At 46.1% G+C, this 16948-nt stretch overlaps 3 protein-coding genes across 6 annotated transcripts; 2 read left to right on the top strand and 1 right to left on the bottom strand.

The window, feature by feature from the left end:
- Window positions 1-2: 2 nt before the first annotated feature.
- On the bottom strand, window positions 3-7213 carry maco1a (macoilin 1a). The gene is made up of 11 exons (XM_079287990.1): window positions 7046-7213; window positions 6152-6293; window positions 5736-5862; window positions 5478-5601; window positions 5152-5330; window positions 4172-4715; window positions 3921-4079; window positions 3488-3670; window positions 3209-3329; window positions 2482-2656; window positions 3-1968 (listed from the first exon to the last, which is right to left on the bottom strand). The coding sequence occupies exons 1-11, from the start codon at window positions 7123-7125 to the stop codon at window positions 1766-1768; spliced, it is 2037 nt and encodes a 678-aa protein (XP_079144116.1). The 5' UTR covers window positions 7126-7213; the 3' UTR covers window positions 3-1765.
- Window positions 7214-7423: 210 nt separating this feature from the next.
- Window positions 7424-10351, top strand: srfbp1 (serum response factor binding protein 1). 3 transcript variants are annotated; one of them, XM_079287519.1, is made up of 3 exons: window positions 7424-7438; window positions 8194-8661; window positions 8748-10351. In XM_079287519.1, the coding sequence occupies exons 2-3, from the start codon at window positions 8206-8208 to the stop codon at window positions 9960-9962; spliced, it is 1671 nt and encodes a 556-aa protein (XP_079143645.1). In that variant the 5' UTR covers window positions 7424-7438; window positions 8194-8205; the 3' UTR covers window positions 9963-10351. The 3 variants fall into 3 exon arrangements, with proteins under 3 accessions (XP_079143645.1, XP_079143644.1, XP_079143643.1); XM_079287518.1 differs by lacking the exon at window positions 7424-7438 and adding an exon at window positions 7645-7688; XM_079287517.1 differs by lacking the exon at window positions 7424-7438 and adding an exon at window positions 7645-7716.
- Window positions 10352-10822: 471 nt separating this feature from the next.
- Window positions 10823-16737, top strand: e2f3 (E2F transcription factor 3). Of its 2 annotated transcripts, none has more exons than XM_079288696.1 (7): window positions 10823-10933; window positions 12364-12469; window positions 13067-13307; window positions 13502-13633; window positions 13908-14022; window positions 14471-14657; window positions 14812-16737. In XM_079288696.1, exons 2-7 carry the CDS (start codon window positions 12439-12441, stop codon window positions 15111-15113), a joined length of 1008 nt encoding a protein of 335 aa, XP_079144822.1. In that variant the 5' UTR covers window positions 10823-10933; window positions 12364-12438; the 3' UTR covers window positions 15114-16737. The 2 variants fall into 2 exon arrangements, with proteins under 2 accessions (XP_079144822.1, XP_079144821.1); XM_079288695.1 differs by lacking the exon at window positions 10823-10933 and adding an exon at window positions 11849-11970.
- The last annotated feature ends 211 nt before the right edge of the window (window positions 16738-16948 follow it).

Genomic DNA, 16948 nt, shown 5'->3' with positions numbered 1-16948 from the left:
CAACACTTTCTTTAATAGTGATGGCCAAAGTGAAAAGAGTGACACAGCCACCATCACTTTGAGTAAAGAAAACAAACATGGCGGAACAATAAAAGATAAAACAAAAGCACTTCTCCTTTTTTCCCCCCAACTTCCTTCAACACAAACCTATAAAAGCAACTTCAGAACTGAATTCACAACACCAGAGCAATCCACCACAAATAATACTTTTTTTTTTTTTCTTTTCCCCCAGGTAGGCAACATGACAGCACAACATGGTCAAAATGGTTCATTTCCCCCCAACACATCACATTCACAGAATCCTTCCTGGTAGAAAATATAGGAAATCAACTGAATATGATGGGAAATATCAAGGAGGAGCCACTCAATACAGGTTTCTAACAAATAAATAAAACGGGAGTTTACTGACCACCTGCTGCTTGGCCACGATCAGCCCCGAACCTTGTAAACACAACACCATCTGAACATGGTCTAATGACGACAGCACTCGTTATGCTAGCTACGTCGATCGAAGTATGGATGGGCAACCGAACATCAACACTTGGCACTTCAGAACGGAAACAAACAAAGAAAACATTGCTCAGTAAGTTAATGTACATCGTTGTAAACAGCTAAATGCCGACTCTTAGGGCACGATGAGAGATAATCAGTTTGGTTGGCGTTTTGGCGCACCAAGACTCTGTCACTGTGAAATGAACGTACCATGTCCAGTGTTCTGTTTTCCCTTTAAGTCCGTGACATCGTGATCAACTGGTTTTAGCCTTTGAATACTGAATTGAAAGGATCAGACTGAGAGAAGTCTTGAATGAATGAATCAGAGCGAGAGAGAGAAACACGGCTTTGAAGCTTTGATGCTTTTTTTGATCCCAGGATTGCAAAGTATGTGGTTTCTGCAGCTTAAAAAGAGGAACGGCAAGGCACTGTAAAATCTGCAAATCACGGTAACGACCGGTTACCTCGACATCATTAAATCCGGTGAACAATGTGGCCTAACGGGTTCTAATTTGGTCCAGAGGGAGAGGAAAGGTGTCTGCAGCAGAACAACAGGAGAACGTTAACATTTTGGCAGTGCCTGGTCAAATCTAGCAATAAGAGTTTTTCTGGTTTTGCTTCATCGACTAACCGATAATCCCGGAGGCTTCAGCGTGAAGAGGATGAATCATATTGGAACATCTGAAGGACGCAGCAAACGTTTATCCGTTCAATAGCTATTAGAAGAAATGTACAACGTCGTAAAAACTGAGACGTTACAAAACAAACGATCACGGATGTCAGTGAACGGGGGAAACAAAAGCATGAATAGTTTTGACATTCATGTACCTCTAACTGGGCTTCACTTCACAGGAAACTGTCTTCTGTCTAAATACAAAGCATCATGTAGAAACGTCTGTGTGTCGGTTCACCTTAGAAGAACATATGGCGGGGGGGGGGGGGGGGGATGGGCATGAAGTGATGCATGGCGGCTCTTCGGGAGACTTTTGACTAATGAATCGTGTGTTCCTTTCTCCCCCTTCAAACAGATCACGCTGGCTAATGGCTAAATCCCAAAACTCCAAAAGAAAGTCAAGATTGTGCACAACCCTCTCAAAAGAATAGTTCTCATAATAGAACCAAAAACACACATATGTATGGAGGGGGCTGGTGTCTGTATGTGGTACATTAGAGTGCAAAGACCTGTCAGGGGCTGGTAAACAAAAAGCAGAGCGCTTCGCCAACGTAAAGAAAGAGACAAAGTTCTGTCTGAGGACACGCGCGGCTGTCAGAGTCACTTCTTGAGGGGCTGGTAGACCGAGGCGTTGGGGTCCAGGGAGGAGGGACTATTGTCCATGAACTTGGAGGAGTAGTGCGGGGCCACGGGGCTCAGGTTGCTGCCGTCTGAGGAGTAGGACAGGCTGGGCATCACCGCCATCACCTCGGCTATCTTCTGCTTCAGCTCGGCGATCTCCTGCTCCCTCTGGTGGATCTGACCTGCACGGGACGAGGCACACAAAGACGTTCAGATCACCGCGTCGAGGACCAGCTCGAGGATCACTCATACATACAAAGAGAGTCCTTCTTACATGTTGGTATAAGGGGTGGGTATTATGGATATAGTCCTCTATCATGGTATATATGATTATATATCACAATATGGATATTTATCATGATTATAGCACATTTTCTTGACAATTAACGACAGAAATGCTTGTTTTTTGGTTATTTCAGCAAATTAAAATCAAAATCAAACTTCTTCATCACAACAATATAAAACTCCATTCAGTATTCCTGATTACTGATTTGAAACAAGAATTTCAATGTCTTGACTCAATATTTAGATGATTTCAACAATGTGGATGTGACTCAAGATTTCCCAATGAGACAGATCTTATCAAGTGAAAGGTACAGAAAAAGGGTTTCTATCTCTGTGGGGTCCTTTCCATAATCTGAGGGTCAGGACATCATCTAAAATGATAACGACTACTAAACAGTGGCGCTCGCTACCTTGTGCTATCTCCAGCTGCCTCTTGGCGTCGCCCAGTGCAGAGAAGAGGTCCAGCTTGATCCGGGTCTCAGCACTCAGGCTGTTCTCCAGGTGCTGGGTCTTCTCCTGCATGGCCGACAGCGCCGACATCAACACCTCTGTGTCCTTCTCGTTCTCTTTGTACTTCCGCAGCTCCTGCACGTGGCGGGAGAGGAAAATGAGAAAGAGCATCGGAAATGAGATGAAGACGAGATGAAAAAGCACTTTGCCTATCGGCGGCGTTGTAATAGAAGCGGCTCCTGAAACGTTACTAAAAAGGGCCATAAAAGTAAGACAGACATTTTCGTGATGTAAAAGTAATTTTGTCAAGTCAGCTGTCAGAGGGGGAAAGGCTGGAGCCCTGTTTTACACTTTACACTGTTTTATATGAGCCACTAAAGTGCCGTACTCTCTAAACAAAGCTGCGCTGAATGCCTGATGCATCAGAAGGCACAGGGGGTCTATTTATTCAATTACATCAATTACCAAAGCTAGAAACGGCATATCATTTTAGTAAAGTGATCACCAGCTGTTGTTGTTAGAGACTCAAGTCGAGCAGCAGCCTGTTAATGAGAGCTTATTCACGATTACAATCACAGAATTTGAATCACGTATTGTACAATCTCTTCACTGACAAAGGAAGCAGAACTTCACTAAGCTGAAGCTTTATGTTCTCAGAGAAAGATAAGAGAGTCTCCTCCTCCTCACCTGACACTTGCCCTCCAGATCCCGGATCTGCTCCTCCTTGAGCTTCACGTCCATGCTGAGCTTCTTGCACTCGTTCTCCAGCTCTCTGATACGACCACGCAGAGAGTCCGTCGACTCCACTCTGTTGGCCACGAGGGAAAAACGACACATTCAATAATGGAAACAGGCAAATATGTGCAAGAGTCAACCGAGCTTTCATTTCCCGTCTCGATATTTGCCGATTCAATCCGTCCAATTAGCAGAAGCTCATGTTGATGGCAGAGAGCTGGGCTGGAGTACCTGGTGGCAGCAGCCAAAGCCACGGCTCGGGCAGCAGTGGCCTCCTCCATCTTCTTCCTCTTCCTCTCCTCAGCCAGCTGTTTCTCAGCGACGGCGCGGGCCTCCTGCTCGGCCTTCAGCCTCTTCTCCAGCTGGGAGATGGTCTGCTTGTCCTTCTGCTTGGCCTGGACGGCGCTGTGGAGCCTACAGGGTGGAGGGAGAACGTGGTCAACCAGGCTGGAGCATGAGATGAAACACACGCACTGAGATGAAATGAGGAGTCGTGGTCCGTAATGAAGCTTTTCAGGAGGCAGTGACGCACTGTGAATCCCAGCTGAGCCGACATCCCTGAAAGCTGCTGTGTGGTGGGATGCACTACCAACAGGGTAGAGAACCCAGAGCTCAAGTTTTTACAATACTGCATACTCTGCGAGTACACTGCACATGTACGCACTTGTTTTGGAGCAGCTCGTTGTCCTGACGGAGCTGGCCCAGTTCGGAGCGCAGGCTGCGGTCCTGGCTGCTCAGAGAGGAGACCTGACTCCGCAGCTCCGACTCCAACTGCCGGTTGGCCTGAAGATCGGCCTTCAGACGCTTCACGTCCTGCTCCAGCCTTTCAGAAGCAGAAAAGAAAGGAGGCGCGAGATCACTGTAAGTAGTCCAGTACAGAGACAATCACTCCATTATTGTATTAGTGTGTCTTACCGTACGAGAGCGTCCGGCTTGCCCAGCTGGTTGTTGGGGATGCAGTTCTCCACCGGGTCCTTCTGCCCTTTCCCCGCCCCCTTCTGCTTCTTCTCATTCTTACTGGTGGAGGAACCCTGCGGGACGCTGCCATTTGAAGAACTGTGGTTCCGCGGGGACGAGTTGGAAATGTTACCCCCCCCTCCGCCGGCATTTTTGTAGTTCTTCCCCGCCCCCGCCGTTTCCTCTTTAGAGGCCGAGTGCGTGTTGGCGTCGGCGTGCGTGTTCTCTCCTGCCAGGTCGTTATTCAGTCTCTTCGCCCCGACGTAGTTCTCTATATACTCCGCCTCCTGCAGTTTGGAGTCCAGTGCGTGTATAATACTGTTGTTATTGATTCCAACCGCATTCTGTTTTTTGCCCTCGCGCTCTTTCGCGGTACTGTCCTTCCCTTTTTCCCGGTACTCCAGCTCTGGCAGCGGGACTGGAGTGCTTTTCTTTCCAGGAGGTGCTCCGTTCTGGGATATAACGGCGGGTTCCACCTCGGAGATCCCTTTAGCTAAAGCAGCTGGAGGAGAGCACACGTAGGCAGCGTTAAGACACATACAAGCAGAGTTATCCAAATTCTAAAGCAATCTGGGAACATGACCACAGACATAGATTGAAAGAAGGTCTTTGTGAGTGCGAGTCAAAACAGAGAACATCTCCGAACAGCAGGCTTTTCCAGGAATACTTTCTGCTTTCTATTAACTGCAACATAGACTCTGAACTCTGGGGCATTTGAGCATTCGGTTTGAGTCGTTTCTGCTGTCGGTAAAATTCTAGCGCGGACAAAACATCTGGGCCGAGACCTCCTGAAAAGTCTCGGTCTGATTCTGTGTTTGTTTGCAAAGCAGACCAACCCCGGCATCATGAGATAGTAGACAGCAAACACCTGTCCTCTTTGTTTCCCCTACACCTGAGTGAGCTGCTGACATTGTAATAGGGTTGTGTGTGTGTCTCACCCTCCTCTGCCTCCCTCTCCTGTCTCTGCAGCATCTGTTGCTCTGGCGGTAGAGCCTGCAGTAGAAGCTGCATGTAGAACTCATTCTCCTTCTGCACCTCCTTCTGTTTCCTCAGTCGCATCTTGTAGCTAACGTAGCTCTTAAAGCCGAAGCCCAGGGTGACCACCGGATAGCCGATACTGGGAGGTGGAGAGAAACACAGCGTCGCCTTTAAATATAAGAGCGTCCTTATATTTTTAGGCATGAAATATTGAAGCATGTGCTATTTTATCATGACTTTCTTTGCTGTTAGTGCACGGACAAAAGGCCTCTCCTATGGCGTTTACCAGTGAGCAGCAAAGGGTCGACACAGGTCCACGTGAAAGTTCTTCAGATCTTTGAACCGGATGGCAGCTTCGATGTACACAAACAGGATCCACAGCGAAACAGTCGGTAGACAGACTCCTCTTTCTGCGGGAAAGTAAGAGAAAAAAACTGGCACTGAAAGAAACATGGCAACTATGGATTTCTCGTGAGTCTTTGAGATGAAAGCGGCCGTTTGGCCCGGCAGAGACACGAAGGGTACGCAGGAAACGTGGACTGACCTGTGTGCCAGACGTACTGGACCCAGACGTAGGTGCTGGCAGCGAAAAACAGCCATTGGACGGGGATGAAGAGGAGGCAGATGATGTCCGACGTAAACGCCACGCACACGAAGAAAACAGAGAACGCCTAGGTGTAGGAGGAAGACACGGACAATTAAATATGGCGTAACAACTCTGCATGAATACAGTACACATGCATATGTAATAATATAGTGCCATGTGTACACAATGGACTGAAAGATTGTCTTGTTTCCCATCCACCACTACCATGTAAAGACAGTACATGTTTTTTCAGTTGCATATAGGCTACGTGCATTGGAGATGCATTTAATCTTTATTGTGCATCATCAGACCACCTCATAGCATTTAAGTTCATATCAAGTGGAAAAGGGGGTTCGTGTAAACAAAGCTCTTACTAGTCCCTGGTATCTGAAGGAGTCGTAGACACTTCGAATGAAAAGCCAGAAGGGCCACAGGTACTCGAACCTGAACTCCAGCACAAAGTCGGCCAGCAGAACTAACACCCACACGACCAGGAACTTCAGGTACAGGAACGTACTGCGGGAGAGGATGTTACAAAAATAAAGACACAAGAAAGAAACTGAGGATTTAGGCGGCATCATAACACGCATCAGGTTTTTACAAGGCCCTCTCCAGTGTTACCTCAAGTTCATACTGTATTTGGAGGCAGATACAAATATGATAGCTACAAAGAGAGGTTTCTTTCATCTGGCTTGCCGTCCACAGATCTAGAGGTAAATACACGCTGCTGTGACAGTGCATCTCCTACACGTGCTTTGTTCCAGTTTGACCCAAAACTAATTTTGGGATCATTGTTTCTCTGTCGTATTCAAATTTTAGACCGCTGACGGACAAAGCACAGGTGAGAGCCCTGCCATCGGCGTACACCCCGGACTTCAAAACGAGCGCCCCCCTGACATTGCTGCTGTCATCGCAACCCTCGAGCGTCATTATTCTCTCAAATTCACGCTTTTTTAAACAGAAAAAATAATAATGGAGAGATTTGCATTGAGCGGAATCTGTTACAATTCATATTTAAATCCCAATTTCATTTTACGCCAGAATTTGAATTTAACCATCAAGCCAGAGAGAAATAAAAGCACCAAATACAACACAAATAAGGTTAGGCCTATAATAATTCTGACAAAAAGCGAGCATGTTCATTTTTAGCTCGTTAGCAACAACCAACGCGTGTTTAAAACATAAACGCAGCCTCGTCTTGACATATGCAGAGAGGCGCCATTGTTACACAATAACGTCCCAGAAGCCCCCTTCTTTTTTTTTCGTACCTGCTATATATACCCTCAGTGATTCGGTTCCGTTTTAACGGCCGTCGGAGTTTGCTGCAGTCCGCATTGCGCCGCTTCATCCTCCCCCTGTTTGGTTCACTGGTGATATCGGTCTGGTGGTGGCTGTAACTGGAAATGTCATCCGCTCATCCTCAATGTTCCCACTTCTTCAATTATCCAACCATTGTTGTTGTTTTACGCACATGAAACAAAGAAATAAATAAAAACAGTCCCGCTGAAGGCCCCTCCCCCTTTCTCGACACGCAGCGTCCCCCCTTGCTGGCGACTAACGTCATTACGTCGTCGGTCGGAAAGCGTCGAAAAACATGGCTGCCCCCCTGCGAGTCGATACGTTTCTCTCAATTTTACGTGTTTAACGGTCGCTTCTGAACGGTAAATGCAATAATAATTGGTTACCGGGGTCTTGTCATGTCACCCGCTCATCCTCAATGTTCCCACCTCTTTAATTATCCACTATTGTTGTTGTTTTATGCACATGAAATAAATAAATAAATAAAAACAGTCCCGCTGAAGGCCTCGCCCCCTTTCACGACACGCTGCGTGTGACGTCCTGACGTCGGTCGGTCGGATTGCGTTGGAAAACATGGCTGCCACCCTGCGAGTCGATACGTTTCTCTAAATTGTAAGTCTTTAACTGTCGCTTCTGAACGGTAAGTGTAATAATATCGGGTTACGGGGATCTTGTTTTAGTTTACGGAGCCGCAGGTTGTTAAGTTAACGCCGCTGCCGTGTAAAATAAACCGATGCACGTACGACGTTACTTGGTAAAAGTTACCCACGCTGGTCTCAACCACGTTTGTTTGGCAGCCTTTTCTCCCTCAGCAGAGATGTTTCAAAGTCTCAAGTTTATTCAGCCTGCGACGTCACATGAGACAATTTAATATAATTTCTCGATAAAACAGTGTTTTAATGCGAGTGTGTTATGGGTAGTTTTAACGCGGCATTACCTATTTCACCATTTTATTAAATAACGTTTTGGTTGTTGCCGTTGACAAGTTATCATCTAAGATTCTTTATATTTTTTTTCTTGTTTATTGTAAAATAGTGTATGTACATTGAGAGCGGAGTGGAAACCGGAACCAAATTAAAGCTGAGTCTGATTCTGAAGATGGCTAATGTTTCAACAGATCTTATTCACCATGGACATGGTAGAGGAAATGATACCACCGGCTGAGGAAAAAGAGAGGCAGCAGGAAGAGATTGAGGAGGAAGAAGCAGAAGATTTAGGAGGAAAAGATGATGCTGCAGATGAGGAAGGAGAGAAGGAGGGAGATGATGAAGAACCGAAAGGTGGGGATGAACAGGAAGTCAAAGCTATCCCACAGGCTGCAAAAAAAAAAAAAAAAAGAATTCCATTGCACAAAAAAAAACCCAAAGAGAGAAAGAAGGACGAGGTTCTGAACCTCAACAACGAGGTGGTGAGGATGAGGAAGGAGGTGAAGAGGGTGAGGGCTTTGGCCAGCAGAAGGTTGATGCGGCAGATCGCTGCGCTGAAGAAGAAGAAGGGCAAAGAGATGGAGATTGAGAGGAATCAGAGAAGAGCTGCCAGACTGCTGGAGGAGATCCACGCCATGAAGACCCTCTCACCAGACCTGGTAGGCATCTTAATACCTTCTGTTCATCCATTACTGGTAGAAATGTTGACACGTGTCTAATTGGATTGTCTCCCCCCTGTTTCCAGGTGACAAAGACAGCCTTGCAGAAGGATCTACACTTCGACCAGGTGTGCAAAGACCCCAAGTCTACCATCTCCGACCGGGCCACAGCGCGCATCGCCACTCACCCTCAGTTCAACAAGAAGATCGAGGAGATCAAAGCTGCCGTGAAAGCCTTCAAAGAGGAGCGGCTGAAGGGTGGAAAGCATGGAGGGAAGGAAAAGGTGCAAAATAAAGGTGGGAATGTGACTACACAGTCAGCAGAGCGAAAGAGCGAGAAAAAAGAGGACATTATAGTGGAGCAAAAGGAAATCCTAGATAAAGAGGAAGGAGATGATATTCCTAAAGACACTCAAGCTGCAACTGTTGCCGAACCTGAAAAGGAAACCGTGAAAGCAAGTCCTTCAGCTGATATTGCGGATGGTCAAAGGAAAGAGCTACCAGAGGCTAAGAATGTAATATTAGCATCAGTAAAAGGCAGTGAAGGAAAGGACGTTTTGAAAAATACACCTCAATCGAAACATTCAGAAAAGAAACCCGATCCTCAGTTTGCACCTGAAGTGCTCCAGAAAAAGGAGGATGAGGAAGAGAGTGATCTAGAGGCATCAGATGATGAAGAGAAAGAGTACTTTGATGACAGCACAGAGGAACGTTTCCACAAGCAGTCCTCCCAGTCCGAGGAGAGCGACGACGGCTTCTTTGTGGGAAAAGTGAGCAAATTCAAGAAGAAGAAGAATAAGCAGGAAAGTGTAGAAGGGGACAAGGCCGATGAGCGGCGTGAAGGGAACGGTTCAGACCGGGTCCAGAGGGAACTGGATGAGCTCGAGTCCAGGCTGAGTTCTAAAGGGACCTCTCTTCAGTCTGTCTTTTGTTCTACCCTCTCTTCGTCTAAGCTGGGCGGGGGCAGAGGGAGAGGTGGGGATAGATTTAGGGGCCAAGGGAAACCACAGGGGGGGCGTGGTCTAGATCGAGATTTCAGTAAACAGCCCAAGTTCCAAAGGCAGGAGAGAGGAGCAGAGAGACATCCAGGGTCCAAGTACAGCAAGCCCGAGTCCTTTCCCTCTGTGGGCAGAGGGAGGGGGCGAGGGCGAGGCAGGGGTGGAGGCGGAGGTGTCTTTACCCATCAGGAACCACAGCAGGCACTGCATCCATCGTGGGAGGCCAGTAAGAAAAGGAAGGAGCATCATGGACAAATCCTGGCCTTCCAGGGGAAGAAGATCAAGTTTGACGATGATGACTGAAACCGTTTGTTTATTAACGCTGAAAACATTTAGTTTGAGTGTCGTACACACCACTTGTCTGGTCCTTGTTATCTGGCACACTAGTGAGGCGTAAACGTCGTCACTCGGTATGTTGCAGGCTCAATACTCGTGGAGATGATCTTTGAGAAGATTTGTTTGTATTCAATATCAAGAGAAATGTGTTAATTATTTTTATTCCCAAATAAGATTTAATTCTAAATTGTGAAATGCATCACCTGAAGCATGTCATTTGTCAAGAAATATATTTACTAGTTAACAGTTTGAAGAACAAGTCATTTGTAAGAGTGCCAATTCTGTTAGAAATGTATATTTGGGAAGTGATCTTTTTTTATGTTTTGAAGAAAGTATATATAAACCTGTACACAATTTCACTGCTTTGTCCTAAATTGTAAATAGGGTCCAGTTATTGTATATCAGTTATTTTATAGTGACAGACCTTTTGCAACTGGATCTTTGACTTTTGGTACTTGTCCCTCACCAAGATGTGTTTAAACAATATGAAGTTTATATATCTGCAGTTTTATTGTACTTTGCTGTCATTATTTCAAGAAGAAACTTAATTAAATGCAACATGACATCTCAATCATAAAAACATCAATGTAGCACATAAAGTAAGGCTATTACTTACGTGATTGTTTTAAAATAACAGTAATCCGCTTTGTCGCGGAGCTTTGCAGCCATTGGTCGACCACAGCTGCGTCAGACGTATACGTCACTGCGTACACAGGGTGACAGCCAATAGTGGTTCACATGCAAATTTGGTTTGAAAACGGTCGCGGGCACTCGGCAGTTTCGCGCGAAGAATATCTCGTGCTGGCTGTCACCGTGATTATAATATTTATTGGTGGAGGTACTTTTCTCAAGACAGAGATGGATACGGAGCGATATATATATTACATACATAATCCTCCCCGGGCCCGGGACAGACGTTACAGCACGGAGGAGTTCAGGTACCGGTACCGTAAAATCGGATTATCCAAATGTTACGTCGGCAGTAAAATCGGATTATCCAAATGTTACGTCGGCAGTAAAATCGACCCAAATGCTGGGTCGATTGGATGGAAAAGTTAACATAAATATGCAAAAATGCTAAGTTGCTTGCTGAGTAGAATCGACTTCTCATACCACATTGTCCATGTTAACGTTAACACATCACCCATTTTCATCTGGGTTCTAACGGTTTACGTTAAGGTAACGTAAAAAACGCGTAACGTTAGCCGTAGCCGCACGCGTGGACGTGTTTATTGTGTAACCTTTCCGAGCTTCTTTCTCTTGGTAGATTTAAATATTTCTAATGATGTTTTACGCTTTGCAACATATCTCTAGCTGCTCGTGTGGTTAGTCATATTAGACACCGGGTCACAGTGTATTTTCTCTGCGACATCAGCACCATTTGTAACTCGAAGTACAACTTTACTTAGCATTCGTGAAGTACACGGAGAGCACTGTCGTTGTTAACGGAAGTGCTGAATCTGTCTTCAGAATAAAGGCAAATTAAAAATTGTCACTCAGTAAATGTGGAGGGATACACTGCTTACTGACCTAAAACAGAGATCATATAACCTATATAGCTACTTAAATGTAAAATACAGTTCTAAATGACAGGGGGAAACGGTTTGGCTCCTCAAAATAAAAGAACCATGCGAACGTTCCTTGGAAGTTTATCAGGGAAAGCCTGTTGTAACGTTGCATGTATGCCGATGCCTTTGCTTTTCATACAATATATGTCCCGCATTCGTTTTATGGTTGTGTGAAAAAGTATAACTATGTCGCGTGGTAGTTGCGTGCTTTTATTTTGAAGGTTAATCTGTGAAGCTCTAGCTACATTAATGTATTTCCGGTAACTTTACGCTCGTTTTTTTTACCTTTGGAGCTGAGGCATCACACCGCGCCTTGTCGGAGCATACTTTTGCACACTTTTGTTCTTTGAGTGCCGCACACGCTGACAGCGCACTTTAACAACCGAGTATTCTGTGGGAGTACAGTGGTAAGCAGGTTTAACTGTAAAAACCGCTCTGTGTTCATTAATGCTGGACGCAAACTCACGTTACTGGTAGGCCGTGGGAGGGGGATGGGGAGATGTTGTTCCAACTAGCTAAAAACACTGGTGAGGGAGGCTAGCCCCCAGGTAATGACAATCCTTGTTAGCAAGGGAATAAACTCCTCCACATGAGCATAATATTTAATGCATTGCCGCAGTCATTGCTTCCAACTACATGCAGATTGAGTCACAAGTTAATGCAGTGGGTTCATGACAAGTTTATAATGCATTATCGCCCAAAATGGCAGCCCTGTGACAACTTGATGCAATGAGATAATTGGCAATTAAAAGTTTTATAATGCATGATATTTGTAACACACAATGTTTTATTTTGCTCAGGCAAAGAGAAGGCTGGAGCTGGAAGCCGGTGACCCCCAGGACCTCCATGATGGTGGCTGGACCTCCAAAAAGCAGATGGCCTCTCTGTCCCACACAGGAGGAGCGGGTGAGACTTTGGCAATTTAAAAAAAACCTTACAAATCACCGTAGCACAATGTTCCAGTGACTGGCAACCGAGGTGGTAGATACCAGCCTTCTACAGTTATACCTTCTGTGTCAAACCACGACCACCAGTTCATATGTTTTGTTCAGTCGTAGTCTAGTTAGTGGTGGAAACTTGCAGTGCCGTTGTGTTTGGCAACGTTTGCTGGTGTCTCACACATGCTCTCCAACATGGTGACCAAGCTAAATGGCTAACTTTTCCTAAAGTCTGTCCAACCAACTCCTGGCTGCTCAATGTCGCTTTCACCAAACACTGGATCTAAATAGAACAGCCTCCATACGCTCGCTCGGAGTATTCGGTTTAAAGTAAAATGATGGAATTCATGATGCCCAAACGGTGTCTAATGACATTGAATCTTTGAAATCGAGGCGCAACACACTTCTTGTTTCGCTTGGTGGCAACAGAAGAATGGCAAATGTTAGAGGAAGTATAATAAGAATAAGCACACTACAATATGACAGAACAGATAAATGATGAAGTAAAGAATCTTAAAAGGATTCATCACAAGTTCTCACCAGTCACCTGTGTTTTCTTTTCCAGCTTCCGCCCCCAATCCCAGAGTGCGCAAGTCCCTGTTCGAGAAGTCTCGCTGCGACACGTCGCTCGGGCTCTTGACGCAGAGGTTTGCGGCGATGCTGAGTCGCTCCGCTGACGGGGTGCTGGACCTGAACCTCGCCGCCCAGGAGCTCAACGCCCCCAAGAGACGTGTCTACGACGTCACCAACGTCCTGGAGGGGATCCAGCTCATCAAGAAGAAGTCCAAGAACTTTGTCGAGTGGTTGTAAGCACGCGTGGTAGTGTAATGCATACAAGCGTTGTGTGACCGACTGTCACAATGATTCAATATTTTGAAGACTGACAGATTATACTACGTACAGATAGTGTTATTGTCGTCTTCTTAAATGCCTCATGACCATTACAGTTGGATGTCTTTAGTGGTGTTTGTTGATGTTTTGATCCCGTGTGCGTGCACAGGGGCGGTGAAGTGAACGTGCACATGGATCAGGAGCTGAAGGCCCTCGTCGAGGAGGAGAGGAGGCTGGACGAGTTGATCCAAAGCTGCACCAAGCAAGTTCACCAGCTGTGCGAGAACCAGAACACTCTGAGATATCCTTTTTTGATTTGTAACTCCGGCTTCGTTTTGTACTGTTGTTGTGACCCAGATTTAGGTTGTGGCCCCGAAGCATTGTGTGAAAAGAGTCATTGGTGACGCGTCCAAGAGATAATCCAGAGCAACAGTGCTTTAGATTCAGGAGGCATCGGTGGCTTCTACCCACCGCCAGTGTGTTGCTTATGATGAGATTTTTGGGTTGATTCATTGAGTGTGTCCTGTACACAAACCCATCCAGGTTGATTTATATCCCTTAACCCCGAGGATCACGTTTGCCTATTTGACTTACGAGGATGTCCAACGGATTCCCAGCCTGAAAGAACAGACTGTGATTGTGATCAAAGCGCCTGCAGAGACAAAACTGGAGGTGCCGCACCCAGAAGAGGTATGTGTTTCAACATAATCACTCAATCACATCTGTTGTATTTTTGTTGCAATGAAACTGGAGCTCAATCCGCACTCGAAGACCAAATCAAGAAGCGAGCGTGGGCGTCTGGGTCAGTGTTTTCAAAGCGCTCTGTTTGTGCCTGTCCACACTTAAATCTCCTTTTTAAGGGGTTCTTAAAACGGCAGATTACTGTGGACGCTACGCGTTTCAGAAACTAAAACATAGCAGCGTGGACGTAGCCTCGATGTTTTGACTTGCATCCCCGGTCAAACATTACAGCGTGCTTAATTGCTTTGTGTTGTTTCTACTGATGCAGCGTCGGCTTGAATGAAAGTACGCTCTTGCCGCATCCTCCCAAGACGCCGTTCACTGCGAGCGTCTTCTCCCGGCTCGTGTTCGGAGAGCGTTTTAATGAAAGCACTCCGTCTCCTCCCGCTCTGCTCAGAGCCTCCAGGTCCACCTCAGCAGCACCCAGGGGCCCATCGAGGCGTTCCTCTGCTCCGACCACCCCGTGCCGATGGAAGCCACGGACGGCTCTGTAGCCAACGGAAGCCACTTAAACTCCTCGGCCAACGGGAACAACGCCGCCCCCCTCGTGCCTTACTCCTCCTTCGTCCAGGTGTCTTCCAAAGGTGAGTCTTCCACTTAAACACCCCACGGCCACAAGAGCGGGAGGCAGATACCCATGGGGGCCTTTCCCCACACAGGAAGCTTTTTATAAGACACTGTATTTACTTCCACCGCTCACCTTTTGTCTCCCTATCCAAACTCCCATTATCTTTCCAGACAACGCGATCCGTACCTCTGGAGTCGATATTATCTCCAGCCCGCCGTCCGAGCCGACACAACACCTCACATCGCCCGTCTCCCCCATGCACACCTCCCTCCAATCCCCCCCTGGAGATCAGCAGAGCTTTGTCAACCTCACTCCCCCTCTAGCGCTCTCTGTTGGTGGGGAGGAGTACCTCGTGAGCCTGACTGAGGACGAGGGCATCACTGACCTCTTCTCTTCTTTTGACCTGGACCGCTTTCCCCTAGATATGCCCCATCGCTCAACAGCTGCTTTTGGGGATTCCATAATTTCGTAGGCGGTTGCCACTTTCTCACAAGCAGGATATCAAGGGGACACGGTACAAGAACAAAGTGCTGGTGTTTTTACGTTTACTTTTGCCTGTCCTGGACAATGTGACTGGGATGTACTGATGCTCAGGTATGTGGAGGATTGAGATCTTTTCACGGCTTCCTCCTGGACTGACACGCATGCTGTTATAAAGAAAACACCATTTCAGAGCTTTAATCTGTTGCGTTGTTGGGTGTCCTCAAGTGTCCTTCTCCGGGTTTATGAGCGCGGCGGTCTCAATGCAGGACTTATCCTTGAGCGTGTCCCGGGAACGTTTTGTATTGTGATCACATAGGAGCCTTCACAACAAAGCCTGGTGATTCAGACGCCCGTTTAGTGTCAAGAAGTGTTTATTAAAAAGCATTGAAGATACACAAGAACCCACATGTCTGGTCTTGACGCCGCTACAAGGGATCCACCATCCAACCTTCATTCCCCTGATGCCAATAAAGCACCGTACGTCCGGGTGTCTGCTGATACGGAGGACTGATTCTATTCCATTTTGCAAATATACAGTCTCACTCCCTGGACTCGTATTTATGCAAAGTAACATGAAGTGAGGGTTTGCTGTAGCACTAAAAAGTGACTTTGTGCCATTACACCACATTGTATAAAGTCAACGCGACACTAACATTGTCATCCTAAGGTTTAATGTGGATGGGACACGGCTGATATCGATCCATTCATTAAAGTCCGTGTCGTCTCCAGTCGGGGCTGCACAGCTTCCTCAGGGCTCTCCGGTAGCTTTTACCACAGGTGCAACTTTGTCGATTCACAGAGAAGTTAGATTTTAAACAGTTTTTAAATTCCTCTGTCGTTAGGAGCGGTGTGTCTCGATTGTAACAATACTTGTTGGTCTGAAGAGGAACATCCTGCAGCTCTCAAGATCAGGCTGCATGAAGCGGTAGAAAGTGTCCCGTTGAACATGGAGGCCTCAGAACCTCTGAGCCTTTTCACATGAAAGCCTCGGCCTTGATTGCAGAGACATTTCAAGTGTGGCACTCGGGAACCAGGAGAGCACAGCTCCGAGTGTCAATTTGGGCAGAAGCGTGTTATTAAAGACGTGGAAATGTGAAAAGGTGATTGCCATCAAACTGGAAACTCGTGCAGAATGAGTGCAAAGATTGAGTGATTTCAAGAGTCCAGGTTTGCGCCGATAGAGCCGCCGTAACAGCCGCTCTGATTCCCCTCCGTGTTCACGCTTGCTTCTGTTAGCATCTTTAGCTTCTAGCCGCCGTGTTCCGAGTGGCGTAGAGACAATCCTTCAATCATAGATATGCTTTAAATTTAGATTTTATCTCTTAATAATGTAGCGTTTAAACACCGTGCTACCGTCACTGAAACACGAGGTCTTTTTCTTCATCTCTTTAAAACACAGATCCCTTTGTGTTCGTCACTCTACTCTTCAGACCAGCGTTGTATCGTAGTGATATGTGAACATAATCTGAATGTCTTTGGTAATATTTTATCTAGATTTGCTCAAATCTCCTGTTTAAATCATGAGGAAAGAAAAAAAAAAAACAGATTTCCCTAAATATAGCAAATGTTTCTTTTCTTGTGAAATAGTTTTTACTTCTACACTGAACAGTCAAATGTATCGATAAATAATAAAAATCAATGTATCCTACAATATCATTTCTTTTTTGTGACGGATCGACTTATTTCAGTCTCATTCATTGGCTGTCAAAAAAACGATGTTACAAGTCATTACGTTAACTCCAGACAGTATTCAGTGAGCTCCAGTTCAATGAAATGTTGGGTCGGCATTAATTTAGTTTTTGATTATATTGGTGGCACATTATA

Source organism: Melanostigma gelatinosum (genome assembly GCF_949748355.1).
Source record: "Melanostigma gelatinosum genome assembly, chromosome: 17".
In the NCBI taxonomy this organism is placed as follows: Eukaryota; Metazoa; Chordata; class Actinopteri; order Perciformes; family Zoarcidae; genus Melanostigma; species Melanostigma gelatinosum.
The sequence above is the reverse complement of the archived record's forward strand: the minus strand, read 5'-3'. Positions and strand labels throughout refer to the sequence as shown.